Here is a 27,988-nt window from a genome sequence, read left to right on the forward strand (position 1 = left end):
CTGAGCTAAGCTGAGGTGCATGGTACTCATCCTCCAGTCATAATATCCCATCATAAGTGTTGACTGTAAATACTTTTAAAAAATGGTGTAAACAGCTGTATTTCTGATTCAATTAGAACAGAGGGAACCTTAGAGTGGAAAAATATTGCAATCAAAATCTCAATCAAAATGACCAGCATTGTTCTTTAATTGAGAAGTTGATAGCAATTCAAGAGTCCACGGCTAAAAGCTTAAACAACAACTGTAAGAAAAAAAAATAAAAAGGTATTAAATTATTTACATTTGATTACAGGGCATAAGATATTGTTGTGTCAGTTGTGTCACGTCAGTGAACCTCAAAAAGGGTCTTCTAAATGATAATAATTATGTAATTAAGACACTTTTTGGTCATTAAGCAGCTGATGAAACAGCAGAGGTAAAATACAACACCTGATTAGGTGCATACTGTAGATGCAGAACAGCAATGAAAATAAAAGAGTTACAGTCTCATTCATTATAGCACCCAACAGGCTCACAAAGAACATTAAATTAAAAACACAGCAATGTACATGCATAATGCAAATAAACATTAATAAGCTGTTAAGGGAATAAAAGGGAAAGCTGTTTTATGCTCTGCATATTTTGGTCTAGTAAAGAGAAATACTTTATAAATTGCAAAATCCTGAGATAATCATATTCTGAAATGTAACTATAAATGTAATGTAAATGGTTGATTGAGAAATTGGAGTGATTGGGCCTGTAGCTTCTTCTTCTTCTTCTCATGTTCTCTGGGCTGTGCTGTAGATCGGAGCTTCATTTTCCCTTAAAAGTACAATTAATAAGTAAATTATCGGGTTTAACAGTTCCACATTTTTCACAATTTCAGGTAAATCAGGTATTACTTGGGACTTGGCATACCTTATAGTTACCCTAAAGGTAAGTGCAGGGCAATAATGTCATACACATAATAACGAGATACTTAATATGTTGCAATATGATCAATATTATTATTTTTTTTAAATTGGAAAGGGCACTGCACTAAAACTGGGTGAACAGGACTAAATATGCTCTCTTTTAATGAATAATGTGGTTAATCTGTGTTCTGTACATACTAATGATATCCACAATATGCACAGAAAAGCATATTGTAATGTAACTAAAATTAGTGCATGCAGTACACCATTTTTGAAAGTCATTTTAACAACATCTAAATGTTAAATGGTGCTGTGAACTAGGAGAAATAAAATAAAACAGTCTAAACATTGTAGAGCTGGGAGGTGTAACCCAGAAGTCATGGTTCACACCAAGATTAGAACATTTCGTTTCAATATGAGTTTAATACAACATAACACACCCCTCCCATAAAACAAAGCATCTCTTATGTTACAGAAGTACAAAAAAATAAATACAATATTCCAGTATAGCATTGCATGTTAACAAAATAATTAACTAAACATATTTCATCAACTCTCTGCCTCACTACAGAACGTGGAAAAAAAGCATTGCTTACCGAACAGGTCTTTTTTTGACGAGATTCACAATAGCATACTCAACTTCCTCTTCTTGTTGAAGAGCGCTTGGCTGTTGGACAGTGGAGAAGAGAGGCATTTCTTTGATACGAGAGCGTATGAAATGAACGCTAGAGTACTGAACATCATCCTCATCATCTGCGGCTGCTGTCCTTGTGGGTTCAGACGTCATAGCTGAGATATTATCATATACTGGAGTAGAGACGTCCTGCGAAAAACACAGACAGAATGGAAATAAAGATGGACAGACTTTTATATAGTTAATGCATTTGACTAGTCAGCCCAAAAAAACATTACAGCTATTTGCTATGTGCAGATAATTGCAAACTGACCCTTAACTGCACATGTGGGGGGCGGGAAAAATGGAAGAATATTGCACACTGCACATTGTTTTGTTACTTTGAGTACATTGAGTTTAGGTGTGTGTATGTGGTCTGCTGGAAGCAGTGCTGGTTGTAGAGTCTGACAGCAGCAGAAAGTGTTGCCCAGTGTTGTTGCCCAGTCTCTACATGGGGTGGGAGATTTGTATATTTTTAAAGCTCATTTTACAGAAGGCAACAGAATCTTTACTGAGGTAGGGGCATACAGTCCAGACAGGATTGGAACGGGACTAATCCTGGCCCAATAGGGCTTATGACTTACGTTTCCACTGTTCTCTTTAATCCTGCTGGGGATACCTGCTGCCCGTCTCCTGTTGACATTTTGCATAAAAGCATAATTAGCTCCACATCCACCTCTTAATGAGTTTAATTAATCTTCACCATCTACGACACCATATAAACATGTGACCATATACTATTGGCAGATGAAGCATCATTTGAAATTTCCTGAATGTGGGTTCAGCTTCTCACCTCAGCCAGAAAAAGGCAGCAAAGAATGTCAGAAGGAAAATCACAGTGACTGCAGAGGCTGCATATTTTGCCGACGTGCTATCTGCATCAGAGAGGAAACATAGGTCAATAGAGTGTAAAATTAGAGAAACTACAGTGGAAAATGAATTTAGATTTAATGTAATAGATCAAAATAGACGAAGTTGATGAAGTTTAATACAAAAAATACTTTCACAAAAAAATGCATCACCCCTTTTGCTATGAACTCCCTAAGATCTAGTCCAACCAATTAACCTCCGAAGTCATACAATTAGTTGATTAAGGTCCACCAGTGTGATGTTATTATAAACACACCTGTTCTGAAGACCCCTGAGTCTGCAACAATAGCAAGCAAAATGAACACCTAGGATGCTGAATGCTTTTTGGGGACTGGAGACCTGGTCAAGGTTAAAGGAAATAATGGATGGCACTAAAAACAGGGCAATTTTTAAGGAATACCTGTTGCAATCGGATTTTAGATTTGGTAGAGATTTGAGATTTGGAAGCAGGTTCCAGCAGAACAATGAGCCAAAACGTACTGCTATAGCTACATCGGAGTGGTATAAAGAAAAGTGTTGGAATGGTATAGTCAAAGCCCAGACCTCAGTTCAATAGAGATTCTGTGCCACGGCAGAATCTCTATTGAGCCCATGTGCTACGCTAACATAGACATATCCCAAGAGACTTCTAGCTATGACTGCAACAAAATGTGACTCTACAAAGTTAAGACTTTGGGGGGGAATAATTTTTTTTTTTTAATTATTGCCTGTCACAATAAAACATATTTTGCAACTTCAGGCTGGTAGACATTTAAATTTAATCAAATGGTAGAAATCACAAGAAAATCCAATTTTTATTTTTAGTTGTAATGCAACAAAACAGGAAAAAAAAACATCTCACCTTGAGCTACCGTACTTACATACCTGATGTAATTGACCAATCTGATGAGTTGAATGATCCATATGGATTCTTTGCCTTACAGTAGAAAATTCCATACACTCCTAGTGGTACAGTTAAATTGGTGCCGTTTCCAACCGGTGTGATGTCACTTCCTGCCTTATTGTACCAGGTATAAGAGCTGGCAGGGTTGGAGTCGCTGGCACACACCAGTGTGAACGAGTCTCCAGTCACAAAGTAAGACAGAGAGGAATTTCTAGGAGGGTCTGAGCAAAAAAAAACATTGTTGGGATTCCCCAAACCATCTTAATACACTCTCTCTGTACAATTTAAGAGGATCTAAACACTGTGGGACATTTAGGAAACTGGCTTCATTATATTTATTACACTTACATAAAATCTGCACTTACATAACACATCTAGATGTGTGGGTGTAGAGTTGTGTTGTCCTAGCGAGTTGTTAACAGTGCAGTAGTAGAGTCCGCTGTGCTGGGAGCTGATGTTGGTGATGCTGTAATTCTGGCCTGTTGTCAGAGGTGTGTCTGCAGCTGCTCTCTGCTTAAACCAGGAGTAGGAGAGAACAGGAGGGTCTGCATCACTGCTGCAGCTCAGAGTCACTGACTCTCCCTCCACTCTCTCTCCAGAGGGAACCAGCACTGCTCTGGTGTTTCTGGGAGGATCTGAAAGCAAAAAAAATAAAAATCACAGATCTTCTTGCGCATTTACAGAAAGTTGCATTCAGATTGACAACATGCTGTTTACATATACATCTTTATAACCTCAGAACAAGTCAAGTTAAATTTTGGTTTCATGGTTTGAGAGTCCTGTAGGTGTAGGCCACTTTACCATAAATCATCTCAAGGAGCATCAGTGGAAACAAAATACAATTCAGCTCCCCTTTGGGTGTTATATCAAAGGGATGCACACTTGTGTACATATGATATTTTAACACTTTTATTTGTTATAATTTAGCACTATTGTCTAAAACATGCTTTCACTTTTTTACTGTGTGATATTTTGTGTAGAAAGGGGTGCATAAGTGGTGTGCAGACTTTTTCAGCTTGACTATAGTTATGTGACATGGGCCGAGGCAGTTTCTTCGTACCTGATTTATATCAGCGGGACATAAGAAGTACCTCTTATAATACTTCACTCAAGACTGTATTTACTGATTCTTTTACTTGCAAGTGTATTGTAGTGGCATTTGATCACTTCTAGTCTGTTACTGAGCCTCTGTTTGGTGTACCATGAATAATAACCATGAAACATAATATGACATAATTTGATTTAAAATTAGATACATTTGATATCTTTTCACATTTGTTATTGGATTGATTATGTAGTAAATAATGTAATACAAACAATGAATCTGGACTGAACATTATCTGTGAACACCATCTCTGTTTTTAATACCGGAGAAAGAAAAAACTGACAATGGAATGATAAAGATAAACTGAATTTGGAATGACAAAGGAAACTTTAGCATAAGTCTCCTGCCGCTCCAAAGTGTAAGTACAGATCTTAATAAAGTCTCACATTCTGCTCAGCTTTGCCAAAACAATAACACTCATTTACTAAAGAGAAGAGTCTTAACATAAACTCAAAAGACTTTTGAGACCCTCCTGTTCAGAGTCACTGACTCTCCCTCTACTCTCTCTCCAGAGGGAACCATAGAGGATCTGGAAATATATCAGATTAATTCATATTTGCGCTGACAAAAAACACCTGAAACACACCAACTAGATTATCACATGTAGTTAAATACCAATAGCCTACAAATTGCATGAGATCTGCAAACCACAAGCTGAATCACAATATAATCAGCCATCTTTTCTTTATTTACAGCTGACTGTAAATAAATAAAAGCAATCGATGAGATCTTAAGTGAGATCTTACAGACAGCAGGAGAGTGGAGCTCCTCATATCCTCTTACAGCGCATGAGTAGTTGCCTGCATCCGTAGTTCTGATATACCGATACTGTCTTTGATTGTACCATTCAGATAAAGGCTGTCCATTCTTGTACCAGATATAAGTGAGGTGGTCAGGCAGAGTGCAAGTGCTGCTACAGGTCAGGTACATTTCTCTGTATGATACTGTAACCTTTAGATCTGCAGGAGATTTAAAACAAGGTTATGTGTTCTTTTCATTCACAGAATATTCTTATAATAAAATTATTTAATGTAGTGCAGCTCTACCTGTGACAGACAGAGTGACTCCAGGTTGTCCAGTGTGTTCACCTCCATCAGTGTAGAATCTGAATCTGTAGGTCTGAGCGTCTCTCTCTCTCAGGTCAGTGATTATCATGCTACAGTCATTCTGGGAGCTCTGTCTGTTCTGTACTCGTCCCTGATACTCCTCATCCTCTCTCACATCCACAGATTCAGCACCAGTCTGCTCTTTAATGAACCACACTGATTTAGTCACTGTGAGTCCTCCAGGGTATTTATAAGAGCAGGAGAGATCAACTGATGATCCTTTCAGAGCACACACACGTTCAGCAGTGTAAGTCACACCCCAGCACTCTTTACCCAGCACACCTGGAATATGCAGAGTTAAAATCAGTTTCTGATCTCTAATTTCAAAAGTGCAACCTAACGCTGAATTTAGAATTGGAAATATATCAGATTAATTCATATTTGCGCTGACAAAAAACACCTGAAACACACCAACTAAATTATCACATGTAGTTAAATACCAATAGCCTACAAATTGCACAAGATCTGCAAACCACAAGCTGAATCACAATATTATCAGCCATCTTTTATTTATTTACAGCTGACTGTAAATAAATAAAAGCAATCAATGAGATCTTAAGTGAGAACTTACAGACAGCAGGAGAGTGGAGCTCCTCATATCCTCTTACAGCGCATGAGTAGTTGCCTGCATCCGTAGTTCTGATATACCAATACTGTCTTTGATTGTACCATTCAGATAAAGGCTGTCCATTCTTGTACCAGATATAAGTGAGGTGGTAAGGCAGAGTGCAAGTGCTGCTACAGGTAAGGTACATTTCTCTGTATGATACTGTAACCTTTAGATCTGCAGGAGATTTAAAACAAGGTTAGGTGTTCTTTTCATTCACAGAATATTATTAATTAATAAACTAAACTTATTTAATAGAGTGCAGCTCTACCTGTGACAGACAGAGTGACTCCAGGTTGTCCAGTGTGTTCACCTCCATCAGTGTAGAATCTGAATATGTAGGTCTGAGCGTCTCTCTCTCTCAGGTCAGTGATTCTCATACTACAGTGATTCTGGGAGCTCTGTCTGTTCTGCACTCGTCCCTGATACTCCTCATCCTCTTCCACATCCACAGGTTCAGCACCAGTCTGCTCTTTAATGAACCACACTGATTTAGTCACTGTGAGTCCTCCAGGGTATTTATAAGAGCAGGAGAGATCAACTGATGATCCTTTCAGAGCACACACACGTTTAGCAGTGTAAGTCACACCCCAGCACTCTTTACCCAGCACACCTGGAATATGCAGAGTTAAAATCAGTTTCTGATCTCTAATTTCAAAAGTGCAACCTAACGCTGAATTTAGAATTGTTTATTTGGCTTCCATTCTTTTCAGGAGACTTTGCCTTCAGTTGTTTAAAGTAATCTGCAGAAATGAAAAAAATATCCTGACAAAAATATCTTGCCATTAATTGTTCCTGATAATAGATTGTATCATCATTTTGTTGAGCAGTGTGCAGCCCCTACATATCACGTTGGCTATTGACAGCTTTTGTGAATCAAAACTGGAAAAATAAGGGAGATTTGCATATGATAAAACAACCACAGTGATCATAATAGCTGTGCAGCTACAGCAATTATGGTATACCAGAATGTGGAAATTGTGTGTTTTCCAATAATGTGTGATAATACTTCCAGAAGTCCAGAAATGAACTGAAACCCTTTGGGCCCATTTAGCCCATTTAGCTAGTTTGTGTGTAGTCAATATTACAATATACATTTAAATATTCCATTCATGTGCTTATAATCTTGGAGAATGGGTTATTATATGACAGTATAGTATGTTATTATATGAGTTATTATATGACAGTAAATATGTTGCTTCAATACTGTTAATGTTTTGAATAGTTTTGACTTGACTCTGAGACTTACACACAGAAGGAGAGCGATACTTTTCACCAGACACTGCACAGGAGTACCTCCCAAAGTTTGAAACGGTGGGCCTGAGAATAATGCTTGCATCCTTTTGCCATTGATATTGCATTTCGTTTCTGTACCAGTTGTAACCTTTACCAAGGCTGCAGGTGGAGCTACAGGTCACTTTCACCTCGCTCTGTCCTACAGTCTTAGGATCCACCTTCACCTGCAAGTCTACACACAATACATAATATACTGTTGCAACTGAAATTATTCAACCCCCATTAAAACTTTGCAAACTTTCAGCTGAAATAAACCAGTCAAACAAAATAGCTCAACACTACTATTATAACAAGAGCTTTCTCCACTTTCAACGCAACAATGCACTTTAATGACTACTGCAGCCTCTGAATGATTCAACCCCTTCATTGCAAGTGTCTTTAGCCAGTGTTCCTTTAACTTTGAAATTGTGAACTATGATTCTCTAGGAACATTAAGTGCCTTTGCTCTCTTTTGGTATCCTCTTCCTTGTCTGTGCAGGGCAATGATCTGAATGTTTTGGACAACTCTCTTGATTCATTCAATCAAACATCATAGTCAATCAAGCCCTAACTAGTCCACATATTCGATTTGTTTTATCTCACACACACCTGATGCAACTACTGAAGCCCTTGATTTGCAAATTCTATACAGGGGGCTGAATAATTCTGAGACTGCAGTCGAAGTGGCATTCTGTGTTGAATTTGGAGAAAGCAGTTGTTATATTAGTTTTAAATTGTTCTAGTTTAATTGGTTTATTGCAAACAGCTAAAAAAATGTGCATTTGGCTAGTAACCGTAATTTAAAATGGGGGTTAAATAATTTCAATTGCAATTGTAACAGAAGTCTACAAATGTCAATTCTTGTGTATCATGCTGTATGTAAATGGACAGACACTGTGCATGAGTGAGTGTGTGTGTATGTGTTGATTTACCTGTAACAGTGAGCTGAACTCCAGATGAGGCTGATATCCAGTAATTGCTTGATGTTCTAAATCTGAAGTTATAAACTCCAGAGTCGCTCACTCTCACATTTCTCATAGTCAGCTCACAGTTATTCAGCCATGTACTTACAGAAACTCTGAATTCTGGATTTTTGCTCAGGACTCGTTCTTCTCCTTTAGAGCTGTGGATCTGATACCACTCTTTCTCTCTGACACTGGAGGAATCAGGTGTTGTATATTTGCAGGAGATTTTTACTGTAGATCCAGTAACAGCACAGAGACTCTGAGAAGAGAGAGTTACACTGTGCTGACCCTGAACGCCTGGGGAAAAAAGGATTAAAAAGGTTAAATAAATCTGATATGCACAACATACTACTCATATCTCATTTTTTAAAAGTGCTGTTATGTTATTAACATATTATTTATTGCTGATGCAATGCATAGGCCTGAACATGTAGTTAAGATAGACTATGTGTAAAAATGTTTGTGGACACCCCTTACAATGGATGCATTCAGCTATTTTAAGTTGCATTCATTGCTGAAACAGCTTGTCTAATCCCTGTAGAGAAGTACTGCCAATGCAATGGACTATTTGAAGCAGATAAAACCTGCATCTATTGGCACCATGCCTAATGCCAGGCATGGGCAAGAGGGGTATAAAGTCCCCCACCATTGGGCTGTGGAGCAGTGGAACTGTGTTCTCTTGAATGATGGTGCTCCATCCAATACTTTTGAGATGAGTTGGGGATAAGGTGGGGTGGGTTGGTGTGCCATGTAGCATCCTGACCTCACTAACACTCCTCACAGCAATGCTCCAAAATCTACCAGAAAGCCTTCCCTGATTACTCTAACAAAAGCAGGATACACTTGAATTACCCTTGAAAGAAACAATGAATGAGCAGATGTGTCAATCATTTCTATACAGTACATATTGTCTATACATTATATTTTAGTGGGCCCTTTAAACTCTGCACCTCAAAAGTTACATAATAAGCTGCTGTATTTGTATGCACAGTATATTGGGCTCAGTGTTCGATACTGACCCACTGACACACCCCACAAAAGTTTGGTTTCTGAAAGCAGATATCAACCTAATAAAGGCCCTATATCTGGAATATAAACACAACATAAAATGAAATATTAAAACAGGTTTGCCTCCCAGAAACATGTCGACTGCATCTACTGTTACAGTTTGTGCCCTTCTAACAGGCATGGCTACATCATCCTTTAAACATTTAACCATACACTGCACACTGCTTAATTATATCACTTAGAAACTAACATTTCTAAAAAAAAAAAAATGCATCTGCACCACAAGGGGGCGTGCATGGACAAGTGACTGCACTTCTCCTTCCAGCACATAATGCATTGATGTTACACAGAAAGACAAACAAACAGACAGAAACAGTGAAATAAAACTAATAAGAAAAAACACACTATTTTTCCTTTGTATAAAAACTGGTCAAATACTAAACTGCACAAAAGGTTATAAAATAGTATAATATCCAGTAATGTTATATATGTTAACACTATATGGGAATAATTGTGTCCTCCCTCACCAAGGCCAATTGTATGTCATAGTTTTGTCTCCATCTTTACCAAGGCCAGTAATCTAGAACTTAGATTTTTAGTTCTAGCAACTGTCACGTGACAAAGACCTACATAGCCACACATTTACAGGCATCTAGGTTTGTCAAAGTTGAAGTGCTAGCCTTAGCCAATCTGTTGTTTGATACTGACCCACCCTAACCCACCCTGGTTGAGTTTCTGAAAGCACATATCAACCTTATAAAGTCCCTATGTCTGGAACACAAATATAAATATGAAATATTAAAACAAGTTTACCTCTCAGCAACATGACGACTGCCGCTACTGTTACAGTTTGTGCCATTCTAACATGCATGGCTACATCATCCTTTGAACACAAACAATGTTTAGTGGTAAGAACACACTCCACACTGCTTAATTATAGATTTGTATATTTTATATATAAACAGATTGCATCAGTAAAGGTGCACGTATTTGTCACTGTACAGTGTACAGCGAAATGTGTCCTCCGCATTTAACCCATCTGGTAGTGAACACACACTCACACACACACATGTGTTAGGGGCAGTGAGTACACACACACACAGCAGTGGGCAGCCAACTCCAGCGCCCGGGGAGCAGAGAGGGTAAAGGGCCTTGCTCAAGGGCCCAACAGTGGCAGCTTGCCGAACCCGGGAATCGAACCCACAACCCTGTTATCGATATCCCGGCGCTCTAACCGCTGAACCACCACTGCCCCAGTATTATCATGCCATACTGGATCATTGACTTCTGGTCAAAATGTCAGTTTTTTTGTTGTTGTTTTTTTTTACATTGCAATATACTGCAAAAAAAACCTGCAATGTCAGTTTTTTCCAATATTGTGCAGTCATATGTATTTATCTCCGCTGTCTCATGAAAATTTCCGTTGTCCAAATTTCCGTTGTCCAAAACAACAACTTTACAGGTTAATTGACAATTGAAAAACAGGTGAAATTAAACTGGAGATACAATGTTTTTGTTTGACAGGGACAATATGCATATTAAAACACCATCAAAGCGTTATATATGTAATAGATAAATATTAAATTCTACTCAGCATCTGATCAAAATGCAGATTTCACAATATATTTGACCCAGATTAGAGTTCCATGAATGTTGAATATAAAAACATAGTATACTTACATATCTTTCAGCGAGCTCTCTTCGGTCATGCTGATGCACTGAAAAGGAAATAGATTTTTTTTAACCCTTCTGAAACTAAAGAAGGTCTGGTTTCCTTCCTCATTATTTAAATAGAGAAAGTTGCGTTTCACAATGAGTCAAATTTGACCAATAACATAATATAGTTTAAAGGCACCTAAAATGGGCAAAGACAAAATAGTATACAGATTGTATAACTATTACGATTGCCTACCAGATATCAGATATTAAAAAAGATTATACTGTAGACAGACCTTGTCTACATGATTTAGACACAATATCTAACAAACACATGATGTATTGCACTAAATCCAGTTAATTATGCTCTCTGTAATGACACAGTGGATTACTGTTCTGTAATATATTGTCCAACTCTACTGGATATGCATCTTTGATAGACTACATGCTAGATAAAGGCCCAATGAAGTCACTTAAAAAGTGGAAGGCACCGAGTGATACCTTGAGCTTATGCGCAATAGAATGAATCTTGTGTGACAATACGTGTGGTATGGTTTTAATTTAGCTGTGGAGAAGGCAAGCTTTAGCCATGACACACTTGAAGGCGCACCAACTCATGGAACTGCAGAGTAAAGCTAAACTAATGAGATCTCTAGGGGTCCACAAGGCACACATATGGACAACGAAGCTTAATGAGCCTGATATTCAATATATGGCCAACTAGGCTGACAATAAAAATACCACTTGTCAACTTCAGATATTTCAGCTGTAAAATGGTGCATCTGCACCACTAGGGGGCATGCATGGACAATTGACTGGACTTTACCTTCCATCACACTAATGCACTAATGTTATGCAGATAGATAAACTTTTAACTATTTAAAATATAAGAGAAACAGAAGCTGTGAAATGAAACTAATAAGAAAAGGGGGGAAAAAACAACAATTGTCTTTGTTAGGAAAAAACTAACAAACTGCTCAATAGCACACTTAAAAGGTTTCAGAATTATATCCAGTAATGTATGTCTCTATATGAGGAGAATTGTGTCATGGGGAGCAGCTTCAATACCAAGGCCAGTCGTAGGTTACAGCATTGTCTCCAGCTCTCCCAAGGCCACAAATCTAGAGGTCAGACTTTTAGTTCTAGCAACAGTCACGTGACAATGGCCTACACAGCCACATATTTACAGAGACCTAGGTTTGTCAAGGTTGAAGTGTTAAGGTTGAGTGTGAAGTCTTAGCAAATCTGTCAACAACTCTAGCCTATTTAAACAAGCCTACTGTGCATAACAACTAGAGAATGCAAAACAAAGGGTACTATTTATGCATTAACATAAATACTTAGCTATGTGAATACAATGTTTTCATTGCAGGCGGTTTTCTGAGACAGTCTTTGCCCAGTATGCACAACGCTGCCAGACTCTGCTAGTCGACATGACTGCTTTTGGCTGCACCAGTCTTCTAAAGTGTAGCTCAGACTATACAAACAAAAAAGCTAAAGAAAGAGAAACTAGCAGGTGCCAGACTAAAAGCTAACCTTAGCCTGAGGAAGTGTAGAGAAGCATTGCTATGGAACGTGCCCCTCGGAAAAGCACAGCTGACAGACAGGAAAAGCCACCTTTAGTAAAGCAAAATCAACAGCCATGGATAGAGCTGCAGGTATGGGCTAAAAGCTGAACCCTAGGTCCCTAGGTCCATAGGTCATCTCTTCATCGACAGATCAGCAACAACATGCGGTATGACTGCTGAACAAAAACAAAAAATAACTGAAATGTTGCTGTTATGGGTCTATAAACAACAACATAGTAGGACAGTCTAGGCTATGCTATGCCGCTGTGTGAGTCGGCGGGGTGCCGTAACCCATCTAATTTTTTTTTCTCTCAAGTTCACCATGAAATTAAAAATTAGTTTGAAAAATGTTCAATTCTGAAGCACAATAATAACAACAACAACAATAAATAGGCTTATAAAACCGTATCTGAGCATTTTCCACCCAAACCAGAGTCACACGTTTATCATTATATTATATATTATATTGAAATACAACTTAAAATATTCAAGAATAAAATTCTATGGCACATTTAATGTCATGAAAAGATAAATAGCCACCATCCATAGTGTTGTAGTAAACACAGCGAAACACTCACACAGTTGCAATCATATTTTATGAATTGAACACACTAGGGTACCTTACATAAACACACTAGAGTAACTAACATAAAATGTATAAACTGTAAAATGATGCCTAATTTCATGCTTAATTTTCATTATGGTACTACCTGTAGCTAGTAGGTGTTTGCTAGCTAGCTAGCTAATAGCTAGGTCGAATTGCTAGCTACACAAACTAAGGACAAATAATAATTATAAACACATGTGCTGGAGTTACCTAATTATCAAACGACTTACTGTACGTTATAATATTCCAGAATAATCATTTTTAAAAACCTGTAGCTAGCTAATAACATGAAAACCACCATTAGAAGTGCACTCAAAAGTGTAGTATGTAAAGCGTAGAAGGGTGTGGTTTGGGACGTAGAACGCGAGCCCTGAACTGACAGCGTTGGATTCCGTTAAGATTTTGAATTTTAAATGAGAGTTCCTTCGTGCGCGCGAGCTGCAGCAGCAACGGTTTCACAGCACTGAATAATCACGTGATTGCAGGCCCAATTATACAAATATTAATTATTAAAAGCATTTTGGTGGGATTTGATATAAGAATTAATACATAATCAGCACAGCCATGGTCCAGTTTTGCCACTTTTGTTAAATAACTGGATTGTAAAACAGCTTGTATTCACAGCTGAATAACACACTGTCCAAAATGTCCAAAGAGGTTTGTAGACACCTGCTCATCCAACATCCTCTGAAATCAATGGTATTAAGATTCAGTCACAGGAGCATTAGTGAAGCCAGGTACGGATGATTATCCCAAAGGTACAGGTTTGTGGTCCAACACTCCAGAGAATGCAGTCCCATTGCTCCACTAGCCAAAACCAAGGGTACTTTATGCTGCTTCAGAGCAGCTTCAGAGCCTCCCAATCGATTGGCAATTCATTCTAAGCCGTGGGCACTTAAAGCTAGCTGAATTAGTGTCATTTTTAAACTTTGTCTTTTTAGCAGTGTATATGTCGCTCAGTATTGCACCTAACAGGGCTAGCCTACCTACATACTTGCCTCTGACCCAAAGCCAATGCTCTGTCCTACTGGCAGAGTCAAAAGTAAGTTTACCGCCAAAAAAGGTCTTCTACACATCCACTGCAAAAAAAAAGAGGGCCTGTTAGAGCCAATTAACTCTGATTTAATTCAGTCAAGCCTCTGAGGACATTCTGGGTCATAAGACACCAAGACTTCCATCTGTTGCGTTAAGCATGCAGGCAAAAAGAAAAAAAAGTTGAGCAATTGTTTCTGAACAAGTTTAAGGACTTCCCACGTTGTGGCTGGCTCTGTGGGGCTGTTATCTGCTCCTCTCCATGCTGTCTGAAGCATGACACACCATCGGTTACCCATCTGGGACCCTGAATAAAGGAAAGGTCTGACTTCTCTGTCCAGGAATCTTCTTTAAAAAGAACTTTATCCACAGACTATATCCACAGATGTTGGGCTAATTAATTTTCCTACAGTAATATTCTATCCAGTAATATGTATGCACTAACTATCAGACCTTGGCCTTCAGTTTGGGGCCATAAACGTAAAACATAATAGTCAAAGAAACAATGGAGCTCTATAATCAGCTCTTTTGCCATCACAAGGGGGACCTACACAATATTTGGCAGGTGGTTCTAATGTTACGGCTGATTTTTTGTCTAAAACAGCAACTGGTGTTCAGTTGTCTTTGTGTCGGTGTGTATTGTAGTTTGGTTTGAGGATGAAGTTCTAGTTTACCTGAGGGACACACAGAATGAGGGGGACTTTCACACTGACTGAGACTGAGTCATTGTTACACAGTGTTTACGGGCAGCAGTGCTGTCACACAACATCACACGGCCCCAAGAGACTCATACACTACCCCTAGAGACAAACTGTACTCCAGATGTGTTTGTTGGAGGGGATAGGGTGGGTTGTAACCTGCCCCTCGACTTGCATTAGAGGCACCCCAATGTTCCCGATCCTGACAGTTTTAGCCAAACGCTTCTTTCCATAGGCCCTGAGCAGGCGTGTTCGGAAATGACTGTGGATTGGGCTAATCCCTCATGTTAAACCCTGTCTGCACCCTTAAACAACATGAAACAAAGAGGATGCGAGAGGTTTCTGTTCTGTACGACAGAGCTAAACTAAAACAAGCGCGCACTGTCAACTAGCATTTGGCTGTTTTTGTTTTCCTACAGTAATATTCTATCCAGTAATATGTATGCACTACCTAACTATCAGATCTTGGCCTTCAGTTTGGGGCCATAAATGTTAAAAAACAGTCAAAGAAATAATGTATGCAGTGCCGACCTATGAGACATAGGCTTTCAGTTTAAGCCAACCCTTAGTTAAAGAAATTAGGTAAAAATAAATAAATAAATAAGAATAAATCTGCAGTAATGCTCAAGTAGTGTGATGATGCTAAGCTAAAGGCAAAGTGCTTTATGAAAGATAGTGTATGTAGCAGTAAAAAGCCTTGGCACAGAGCTGTTGCCACTGTTTTCATTGTTTTTCAACTGACCATCTCTCCCTTCAACTTTCATATCTAGGCCATATCTAGAGTGATTTTTTGTTATGAAATTGGTCCATCAAAAGTTGACTAGTCCATTCATTCCATGGTCAGTTCTTTATCGTGTTTGTGGTTAATCTGTCACTATGCTTGGCTGTATCTACCTAGATACCATGGGAAATCGTTTTTGATTCCAGCCAAAACATAACAAAGGAATAAGACTAGTTTAAATACAATCATGTGTCTACTGAATGTAAATGAACTAAAATCTCAAACATATCTTTAGTTAGTTAGAAACGTTAGGATTCCCCTCTGCCTATATGCATTTACATTTATGGAGCATGCCTTCGTTCTTTGCCATCCGTCACTGGTCATCGTTACATAATAATGTTTATTAGTTAGGCCACACTAGCATTAGCTGAGTTACCAACAAACAGGGTCAGAATAATGGCTTGCTAATGTACAGTCAATAGACAGAAGACCAAAACTGACACTTCACTAGCATTAGCAAATTACCCATCAGTGCCTAATGAAAAGAGCTAATTCAATATGAACAGCATTTACTGGGATGATATGCAGTGGCTTGTCTAGGATTTTTTACATGATAGGATTTTAGACATAGGATGATGCAAAGAGAGCATGAACACACTAAGGGGTGGCACCACTTCATTATGTATAAAACTGCATCACACAATATGTGATTTTTGAAGAACTTTTGGAGGTTTTTCAATTTGAAACTGTGGAGCAATCTCCTAAGGTGCTTTGAGGAACCTCTAAGAAGAAAATTGTTCCCTGAAGGTTCCTCAAAGCACCTTAGGAGGTTCCTCCACAGTTTAAAACTGAAGAACCTGCAAACGTTGCTTAAGGATCTTATACTTTGAACAGTGTACTGACTTCAAATTTGCTCTGAAGTTCCTAATCCTGCAATCAAACAGAATATAGGGAAGATGCTGTCACTATGACCAGAGGATTGCTGGTTCAAATCCCTAGCCATCAGCAGTCTGGACCCAGAGAGAGCACAATTGCCCTTACTCTGCATAGATGCACGTTCTCCCAACATCACTCCAGTGCAGTGCTGTCAGACACAAATGCATCAGACTCAAGTACACATTGCCCTCTTCTGAGCGCGTTGGTTCAGGCAGAAAAAGAGGCGATGGCTAAGTGTGCACGAATCGGAGGAGGTGTGTGTCGGTCCTCACCCTCTCAGTGTTAGGAGCACTGCATGAGATGGGGGGGGCATGTATGTATAGGTTGGGTAATTGGCGATCCAAACTGGGGAGAAAAAAAAAGGATGGAAAAATGTGAAGGCTAGACGACCAAAATGGCAGGTCTTGTAGGTTGTTCCTGGTATGCAGTGGTCAGTACCTACCAAAAGTGGTCAGAGGAAGAACAACTGGTGAACCAGCGACAGGGTCATGGGCACCCAAGACTCACTGTTGCGATACAAGGCCTCACAGGACGGAAAGGATCTGCTGCTTTGCCTTTGACAGGTCAGACCTGTTTTGTCACAAGGGGGACCTACACAATATTTGGCAGGTGGGGTCACACAACATCACACGGCCCCAAGAGACTCATACACTACCCCTAGAGACAAACTGTACTCCAGATGTGTTTGTTGGAGGGGATAGGGTGGGTTGTAACCTGCCCCTCGACTTGCATTAGAGGCACCCCAATGTTCCCGATCCTGACAGTTTTAGCCAAACGCTTCTTTCCATAGGCCCTAAGCAGGCGTGTTCGGAAATGACTGTGGATTGGGCTAATCCCTCATGTTAAACCCTGTCTGCACCCTTAAACAACATGAAACAAAGAGGATGCGAGAGGTTTCTGTTCTGTACGACAGAGCTAAACTAAAACAAGCGCGCACTGTCAACTAGCATTTGGCTGTTTTAGCTGGAGGCGCCTCCGCAGCGACAGGGAAAGCACGGACGACAAAAACACCACAGCAGCTGCAGCCGTGCGCCTGGTTTGTCGGAGCTGTACGCGCAGATAGTCCTCAGCGGGGATGTTTTAATGTGTCCGGTCGTGTTAGAACAGAAGCAGTACAGAATAAAGCTTCTGTCAGATGCATTAAGTCACTCAGTGCATTGACTACATCTCCTGTAGGGCATCGATTTGTGGAGAGCAAGCCAGGTAGACCACCAGCAGTTGTTATCCACGGAATCACAAGCGTTACATGTACTCACTCAAACATACAGAACTGGGAATCTGAAAAATGATATGTAAAGCTGTTTATCTGAACAGTAAACATGTATTTCCAAAGTTCTCCTCATGGAATCCATGTACAGTTACCATCCAATATCTGGTTGATCGAATCAATCCTTTCTTAAAGTCGATCAGCTGAGCTACTGGTGGAACTGAACACATTCAAACCTGCATTCTTCTAACTAGCATACTAGTAACTTCACTGTAAATACACATCCTCACTATTGAGTGCTGCATCGATCAGCTATATAACACCTCCTTGTTTTCACACTCACTGTCCCTTAGATCATCTCCACTCACCATATAGGTAATAGGTAATATGTAATTAGAGACTGTAGTCCATCTGTTTCTCTGCAGACATAACAGGACCTCACAGGACCCCGACAGAGCAGGTATTATTTGGGTGGTGGGTCATTCTCTGCAGTGACACTGACATGGTCAGTAGTGGTTGTTTGTTCAAGGTTTATGCTGGTAAACCAGCGTGAAGGATGTTTTTTTGGGTGGTTCATGACTTTGCTGGTTGAATAACCAAAATGATCTACCAGCATGACCAACTTGGCCAAGCTACTCAACCAGCATGACCAGCTTAACCCGGTGACCAGCATAGGGTACACAGCCTGTGAACCATTGTGAACACTAAAGACCACCTACAGCAACCACCAATAAAAGTTGGTCATAGCTTCCATTACATTGTTGGAATAGGTCATTAGCAACCGAGGTATACATTTAAGGGGTAAGACATTTGGCAGTTTTTCCTAAATGCATTTATGCCAATATGAAGGTTATCCTCAAAAAACAGAAATTAATGTGTGATGATGTGTCGTAATTTGTCGTAAATTTAAGCGTTGCTCAGTGGTTGCTATGGTGTTGCTACATTGTTGCTATGATGTTGCTGGATGCGTGCTATAGTGTTGCAAGGTGACTGCTATGGTATTTTCGGTGGTTGGTATGATGTTTCAGGTGGTTGCTAGGGTGTTGCTTGGTGGTCTCTTAGGGGTTGCCAAGTGCTTGCTGTGGTACCTCATGTGGTTGGTTGGGTGTTTCTATTGCATAGTGAATATGGAGACATTGGAAGGGTGCAATTATCATCACAATCATAATCAAGCTCCTCTGCTGCAAATATGCCATACGCGGATTCTAAGCAGTTGTTTTGGATGTGTTTGGGGGGACAGATTCCTTCTTTTTAGTGGATGACCTTAAAATATTGACAACATCGACAATGCAAGTGATGGAGGGGGTTGGAGGAGTGATGCAAATAAGGTGGTGCCATGGCTGACACGCCCACCAGATTTCATCAGCATAGAGAAATTGAGGGAAATTGTGCTGAATTGTATAGAGATGAAGAATCCAACCAGTATAGGAGAGCTGTGGACAGTAGTGAAGAACGTATGGAAAGCAATTCACTGAGATTGACAGAGTATGACTTTATGACTATGATTTATGCAATTGTGTATACTGACATTGTATAACACTGGATACTGCTAGCATTAAGATCAAATGGAAATGCATGGGCCGACACTAGCAGGTTAGCATAAACAGTGAGCACAGTGTAAAACCGCGGCCAGTAGGTCAGGATTCCCTCTGTCAAATTTGGGCAATTTCAACTTACAGGTAGCCTACAGCATGCACGCATGCACACACACACACACACATACACATGGTGGGTGTACAGTAAGCCGCCCTGGGCTGTGGGTCAGGTGCCAGGGTTGCCCTTTACTGACCAGACCAAGAGGAAAAGATGTGATGAGTGGTGACCTGATTCCCCCACTGCACCTCATCACCTGGCATTAGCATCATTCAGGAGCACACCTGAACACTCCCGCATGCTACAGTGTGGTAATACTGTATATAGGGAATTTCCCATAGGGAACTACATTAGCACTGTAGCTACATTCTACCTCATATGATCATAAGTCCCAGGTTTTTCAACTAAGCTCATATTAACTCCATAAAAATAGTGCTGGGAGATACATCACCTCTCGAGTTCCAAATGAACGTGTTCTTCATGCACCAATTATAACACCGCCACATGCTCCTACAACAGTATCCTGCCTCAACTTCCTGTAATTGGTCCAAATTGTTTTCACACTGCAGACAAACCGAACCACAGTTCACACGGATGCAGACTAAGAGCACCTCTTTTGGTCGGATCATATTTGATCCCTCGGGCCTGGACCGTGATTCAAGGCACCTTTCACACCAGCTGTTTTGGTTTAGACTTGGCCTGATCTATCATTTTAGCATCACCATCACAACGAGTGCCTGTGCAATAGTTACATTTCAGAACGCTACAACTTTTCTGCTGCTCCATACAAAAAGGAAAAATCATCATTATTCTCAAATTTCATCTGCCCAATATCCTTTATTTTACTCCAATCTTGGATACACAGAGTGCATTATTAATATCATGACATGATGAATCATTGACTTCTGGTGAAATCTGGTGAGAACTATTGCAATAAATATTGCAGAAAAAAATACTGACTGCCTACTGTCTGACAATTCTTATGATGAATGGACCAATGGAAATGCTTGAAAATGACTTGGAATAAAGATACAAGGTTTTTGGTAACACAGGCTACATGTAGATACACTATATGGACCAAACTATTGGGACACCTGCTCATTTATCGTTTCGCCTGAAATCAAGGGTATTAAGAAAGTCTATCCTGCTGTATTGTTGTGAGGATTTGATTGCATTCAGCGAAAAGAGCGTTAATGAGGTCAGGATGTTGGACAATCACCTCCCTACCTCATCCCAAACTCCCTGACCCATCCCACATCCCACAGTTCCTCTGCTCTACAGCACAATGCTGAGGGGGCTGTATACCCTTCTAGCCCATGCCTGACATTAGGTATGGTGCCAGATTCATGTTTATCTGCTCCAGAGAGTCCTATTCTACTAGCAGTACTTAGACAAAGACTAGGCAAGCTGTGTACATGCATTTCCTCTAACTCTGTTCTTAGTCCTATTCTGTTGAACTAGAAAGGCATTTGCATCTGTGTCAGCTATGGGTGCAACTTAAAGTAGCTGGATGCATTCAGTAGAAACAGCGTCCACAAACATATGGACACAAAGTGTCTGTTCATTGGTGGTTTGGGATATTAAAGAAAACTATATTGCCACTGCTCTACATATTTCAGTGTATTACCTGCTGCAACACACTGCTTAAAAAAGGGTACCGCCCACTGAGGTGATCTGGAATAGGTTAAATGCTATTAATGAATTGCCCACTGCTGGTCATTTAACTGATGTTACGGGGTCTGAAATTTGAGACACGCTGACCGGACCGTTAGGGCACAGCCTGCCCCTCGGCAACAGCTAGCCGTTTAGAGGATCTGTCAGCTCATAATTACTGTAATGTGATAACTCCACTACAGCCAAACAAGCCTGCAGCCTCATCAGAGAGAGAGGGCGGGGGAGTGAGAGAGAGAGAGGGAGAGAGTAGGATCCGATTAGATGTGGCTGGGCCACAAGTGACTCTAATTGCCTGGAAAACAGTCAGCGAGATGATGATGGCGAGCAGCAGCGCAGTACTGCGAGTGGCCTCAGGGTGGCCCGCTCTGTGTAAATGAATTAATGGTGGCACAGAGAGGCTCATAACTCTTAGCATCCATTAGAGCTTTGTCACAGATCCCACCACAGACACCATAAGGATGATTTAGGGAAGGTTCCAAAAAGTAATGCTGCCGCTTGGAAGTGCAGGCATTATTGCAGCCCTGGAGCAGTGTGTGTGTGTGCCTGGAATAGGTTTGAACCCTACAGCTCACGTCAGGTTCTTATTAAACCGTATTATTGATTTCATTAATAGTTTAAACACATTTAATAAACTATTATTCAATTAAACACATTAAGCACATTTTCTCATTTTGCCAGGTGTCAGGTGTGCCATTGCGCTTACAAATTAAAAATACACACTATACGGACAAAAGTATTGGGACACCCACACATACAGGAGCTTTTATCGCGTCCCATTCTAAATCCATATGCATTCATATAGAGTTGTCCTCCCTCTAACAGCAGGTTTGGAGCTCTGCAGTTACTGAGTCAGCAGAGCGTTGGAGACTTTTCTGCACTATGCTCAATGGTTAAGAGGTGTGTCCCAATACTTTTGTCCATATAGAGTATGTCAATAGCAGGTCACTAGGGCTACGGGGAGGCCCTGCTGCTATTGCTGTAATCCAGGGCTGCATTGGGTGAGACTGGAGAGATAGTCAGCAGCCTCTAAAGTTGTGACAGGACATTGGCTAAAGACTTACTAAGTTAAGCAATCAGTGAGTGTCTTTTTATCATATACACAGTAAAACCAATCTACAGTATGAATTTGTGACCATTTGTGTTCTTATTCCCTTGTTAATCAGCTAGATTTAGGTGATAACCCAACTATTGTAGCTTAAACCAGAGAGATAAAAAATATATATATTATATCTCTTTATGCTGCCATATATTGTTACATCTGAAGTAGTCATAGATTGTTGCTAAAAAGTAAGCATCCTATAGTGCAGGGTTAAAGGAGCAGGTCTGACAAAGTAACAGTTTATAGTCTGCACAGATATGACAATTAAGAAAGGAAAGAGGGTATTTTGGTTTTGGTTTCCAGTTTCAGTTTTCAGTGAGCAGTGATGGTTATCATGGCCAAATTCGGTCTCTTACAGTGTAGCTGTTGCAGCCTGGTCTAGTTGGCTACATATGGTTGACTTTTGTTGAAAAAAACAACAGAAAAGTGGTATTGGTAAGGTGCTGGACTACCAGAACAAATTTAGTGTACCTCTGCATCAATTTTACTCTGAGGAACTCTGAGGAACGGTACTGGAGGGACTGAATGTCGTTGTTCCTTAAGATATTCCATAAGTTAAGTGTTTTATTGGTGGTGGACAGTGGCATCTAACATGTTCAACTGGATGTGATGACTGCAAAGGCCTGAACATACACTATAAGTCCAATGTTTGTGGACATCCCTTCTAATGAATGCATTACTTGTCTAGTCCCAGTAGAGAAGTACTTCTGGGAGTATCTGACTCTCTGGGGCAGATAAACATGAACCTATTGGCACCATGCCTAATGCCAGGTATGGGCTAGAGAAGTATAAAGCCCCCCAGCATTGATGTCTCTGGAAAGATGTGCCTCCATTCAATACTTTTGGGATGAGTTGGGAAGTTGGGGATGAGGTGGTGTGGTGGTCATTCAACATCCTGACCTCACTAACACTGTCGTTGCTGAATGGAATCAAATCCTCATAGCAATCCTACAAAATCTAGTAGAACGTCTTGCTTGAATCCATTATAATAGTGTATGGTTAACATGCTCAACAATGAATGACAATATTTCTATACTTGTCAAAACCTTCTGGGACCCTGTGTGCCCTGTGGTGATCAGTCAGAATAACCTTGTATTGATTTCTAGTGACCCTTTCCTCTAAGTGGACAAGTGGACCCAAACCATATCAATAAAATGCCCCCCCACAACCCAACAGAGCCCTTTACTGGGAGTACTGAGGCCTGTACTGTTCTCCCTGTATGTCACACATGCACTTCCCCACTTGTGGAGAACACAGTGATGAACGATTCATCTGACCAGATAATACATCTGTAGATACTCTGTTGGGAGTGCCTGTGGGTTTTACACTACTAAACTCCCAAATGTGCATTTGTCTTTCTAATGAGGGCTTTGTGCACTGCAGCCCATTTATAATACCCTCTCTGTGTAGTTATGGACGGATTGCTCTTGCTTACTAAGTATGTGCTTTCATCCACAACTTTCCACCCTGTTTACTGATGGCTTTCCCATTTAGTCACTGTTCCTTAAAAACAGTAGCCAGTCTTAGTGACTAATGAACCCTCTTACAAAGTTTCTTAGACCCCATTTACACCTGGTACACTTCATGCTTCTTGAGGATCAGGATTATATCTGGATAAGGCCAAACCACATAGAAATGTGAGAATAAACACACCCAAGACTCATTTTAACCAGATCCAAATCTGATCACTCAAACCACTTCAGGAGGTGGTCTGAGATGAGCCACATGCTACAGCAGTGTAAACACATCCATCTCTCAAGACAACTGAAACACCTCCCCATGCAGTACATCACTGGGCACGTGATCTGCGTCCATGTGAAAGATAATAATGAAGGACAACAACATGTTAAACTGCGAATTTTAAATACCAGCATACAGTCCCTCCTTAAACTCTTCAAATCCAAAATTACTGTAATAAAGCAAAAACCTGGCACTTTCCACCAGGGTCGTTGCATCAGTGACAATTCGAAAAGAGGCAATGGCTGGTTGCACATGTATCGGAGGAGGCCTCGCCCTCCAAGTACTAAAGAGTGGGTTGGGTGATTGACTGCATGTATGTTAGTCATAAATGCCCTACTAAGGTGTTGATCGGTAAGAATTGGGACAGCACAAGCTGCCAGAACAGCTTCAGGGAACCATAGCTTCTAAGTCTCTTGAACAGATGTAGTGTTAACACCCCTCACGAAACTACAGCTAATCCTAAAGGACAAAGCAATGGATTTTTAGTTTCTGTTACAATTATTGCATTTGCAGTCATTCCACACCGCTGCCAGGTGGCAAAAGAGCCCAAATCCCATTGTGTCAATATAGCCTTGATCCTTAAGGTTTCGAAATGGCATTGGATTTTGATCCTGCATGGACTGAACGTTCTGTCACTAGCATGTTGAAGAGGTCTATTCAGCTCATCTCAACTCAACGGCATTGCGCTTTAGAGGCCTGACTTAATTGGGTTAACTCTAGGCTCAGAGATCAAAAGGTGGTTAAGAGTGTAAGGAGTTTGGGGGCTGGGAAGGGATGTGTGTGTAAACTCCCTGACCGCACCCCTGATGCCCTAAGGGCACACATTAAACAGCATTACTGAGCAGAAGCTACTGCTGTTCTCATTTACAACTGCCTGATTCAAACCTTATGGGTTTTTAAGTGCTGATAGGCTTAACAAGGCTTTGGCCTTCTTCGTTCATCTGCTATGCGGTGCAGGTTATGAGTATGAGTAAGGAGACATACTTAAGCATACATAACTACATTTGCATCTGCTGAAGCAAATCCAAGGACAGGGGGAGGCAGCAATATGTCAGAAAGTCAGCTTAGCAGTCTCATTCTGGAGATGTGGCAGTGTGGCAGCTGGCACTGTGGCTTCTTGCATTACACATCTCAATACAGATCTTACAGTATTTTAAAAGCGAGTATTTATGTTGGTTATGGGTGCCAGGTCCAGCAAAAATCTCCAGCCTAAAGTTTGCTTAAAAGATGCCCTCCAGAAGCAGCAACATTAATATTATTATATTATTATTATTATTGTTATTATTATTACTGCCGTCAGCCACATTGTAATGCTAGCCCAATTTGGAGGATAAAAAAAATCTGGCAACCCTGCCCAGATAACATGCCCACTTGCGGCCTGGTCTTTAAGTCGTCCCACTTCTTTCACAGACTAAGAACCTTCACCATAACCCACAGTTCCATCTGTATGGTTCTACTATTCTGTGTATCTCAATCCCCTATAAACACAGAACGTCTGGTCAAATATGTTGCAGCTGGAAAAGGTCAAAAGGTCAGCAGCAACAACCACATTGATTATTTTAGCCCTGCAGAGATCACACTTATCTAAAGCCAACCAGACCACAGCACTGGAATTTCAACCCCCCCACACACACATATATACATAAATAAAAAACATCACATGTTAGGATATGCTAGGAATGTCTTTGTGGAGAGCTAAACTCAAGGTTAGTGTTTCATTGTGACACAGAGGAGGCTTACCTTGCTCTGAGACCACCAGAGAAAGCAAGGCATAGACACCCACAGCAGCCTCCGCACCGAAGGACTCCCAGCCGGACATGTTGGACAATTATTAGTGCTGGAAATATGTGACCTGACTCTACCGCACTATTCAGGTTGACATCATTTCAGAAATATTTGTTTGGTTTGTGTTGGGTTCAATTGTCATATGCACATTTGGCTTAGCGCCAGCTTCTCTCTGCACATGCAGCGGATGCGTCCATGCACCTAATACCTGTCAAAATACACTGCAAAACGGTTGCATGTGTCAACTAGAGTTGGGCCGACCAGTGTTTTAGGGGCCGATACCTATCGCCCTCAGCTCGATCAGCTGATTGCCGATACTGATCAAGGGTGGGCCTGGGTGCCACATTAACCTTTCCAGGCAAACTGGGTAATGGATCTTCGTGCAGGGCTTCTCTAATGTTGCATACATGGTCTCTCAACATGAAATGTACTTTACTTTACGCTGTCGAAGTTCAGCTCCAGCTGTGAGGGCCCTCCTGCAGAACTGCACTGTGGAGCTCAAAGGGGAAACGCAGCTAAATGTGGTCTGCGCTGTTTGCATGGTTAGTAGTGGCATGTTAGTATTACACATTCTACAAATACGTACCAGTTTGACAAACACACAGAGCACATGGAGCGAAGTGCCACACTGGCTTGAATGGGGTTTTGGAGCCATGCACTAGCTCCATAGTTCCATCTAGCGGTTGAACAAGGAACTGTGACTGGGGAGCCTCATGCAGTGCTGCTGTAATGCTTAACTCATGAGCATGATCTGATCGGCCCTCAGGTTAGGCTAGGTTAGTCCGTCTTTAAAAGTTCCCAGGGCGATGCTCCTTCATCGTTGTGGCACCCGGGGAGCAGAGACGGTTAAAGGCCTTGCTAATTGCCCAACAGTGGCAGCTTGGTGTACCTGGGTATCGAACCCACAACGCTGTCATCGATTACCCAGTGCTCTAACCACTGAGCCTCCGCTGCCCTGATGCCAGCATAATCATTAATCATAAGTTAGCCATGTGCTTTAATATGATAATGATGAAAATTCAACAGCATGTCCACTGATATAATAAACTACATGATAATTAACAGCATCTGTTTTTAAAGGGAACTCATTACATTAGTAGAGGATGCATGTGGTTTTAGGTGGGCTCTCAAGTTAAGCTGTGCTAGAGTATGGCTATGACAAATGATGTGCCAACAGATACAGTCTGATAGCTGCACACTAGCAAGGTGAATGTGTCCAGAGAGGACACAATTTGGACAGAATTTGGTCTTATTTTCTGACCAGCACAGCAAGTTGAGTATTGATCGTCCTATAAAATCTGGAGGTCCAGGAATGTGCTGTTTGCCCAATCAATGTTTGCCACCTTGCAGGCCTTACAGCTCAATATGTGTTTTATCTTCTCCCAGCCACGTCCTGAATCCATGGTCTGCTGTCCCTCATTGATAAGAGAGGGAGATGGACGGACAGACCCGTGGGACACGGCCGCTAAACCCCATTCACGGCGAAACCCTGGCAAATCCCTCCGGAGAGCTAGGGAAGGGATCAATAAGGGAGAGAAAGTTGGGAAATGAAAGGCTGAGCAAGAGATGAAAGAGGGACGGTGCGACCTCATCTTCTTTCCGTGGCGACAGAGGCAGTTTGAGTCTAAGCCTTGCCAGCTCCTGGGTGATGCGGCAGCGCTCGGAGACCCAATCTTAGATAAGGCTCAGTAATGCTGATTCCCATCGTGATTGGGGCATTGAAGATGTGTGTATGTGAGATGTGTACTGTGTGTATGTGGGTGTCTGTCGGTCTCTATATCTCTACTTATCAAGGTAATTAAAGCAAACACATTCATTTTTAGAAGGTTATGAAAAACTTAATTACTTCTGATGCTGAAATTCTGTATCTATAATATCTATAAAAATGGACAAACACTCATTGTCACGCAATCTAACCTTCTATCCCCAAAATAGCAACTTTCTCACAGGTGAAGGATACAAAATCTCAATAGAGGGTTTTTCATCCACCAAGTTTTTGCAAATTGTAAAAAAACATTCAAAAATCTAAGTTTTAAGTTTTTAAGCCAGTACGAGGTGGACAAGTAAGGATATCGCTATATATATATATATATATATATATATATATATATATATATATAGTAAACTATTATCATATCCAGCAGTTTAGCATTTATAAAGCAAAGGAGATTCCTTTTAGCATTTGACAGATTGACAGGAAACGACTGACCCTATGGATTGTCTGATCATGACACACAGCTTTTCAAAGGTTGCTGTCGACATTCTGAAAGGCAGATTCCAAAGCTCA

At 40.7% G+C, this 27,988-nt stretch overlaps 1 protein-coding gene across 1 annotated transcript; it reads right to left on the bottom strand.

The window, feature by feature from the left end:
* Nucleotides 1-53: 53 nt before the first annotated feature.
* LOC140547859 (uncharacterized) lies at nucleotides 54-27,988 on the bottom strand. The gene is made up of 15 exons (XM_072671107.1): nucleotides 27,911-27,988; nucleotides 11,066-11,103; nucleotides 10,199-10,268; nucleotides 8,345-8,674; nucleotides 7,387-7,605; nucleotides 6,409-6,750; nucleotides 6,102-6,314; nucleotides 5,471-5,812; nucleotides 5,171-5,383; nucleotides 3,685-3,954; nucleotides 3,301-3,540; nucleotides 2,360-2,441; nucleotides 2,151-2,199; nucleotides 1,490-1,716; nucleotides 54-801 (listed from the first exon to the last, which is right to left on the bottom strand). The coding sequence occupies exons 3-15, from the start codon at nucleotides 10,254-10,256 to the stop codon at nucleotides 759-761; spliced, it is 2,628 nt and encodes an 875-aa protein (XP_072527208.1). The 5' UTR covers nucleotides 10,257-10,268; nucleotides 11,066-11,103; nucleotides 27,911-27,988; the 3' UTR covers nucleotides 54-758.

The sequence above is a fragment of the Salminus brasiliensis genome, chromosome 25 (genome assembly GCF_030463535.1).
Source record: "Salminus brasiliensis chromosome 25, fSalBra1.hap2, whole genome shotgun sequence".
In the NCBI taxonomy this organism is placed as follows: domain Eukaryota; kingdom Metazoa; phylum Chordata; class Actinopteri; order Characiformes; family Bryconidae; genus Salminus; species Salminus brasiliensis.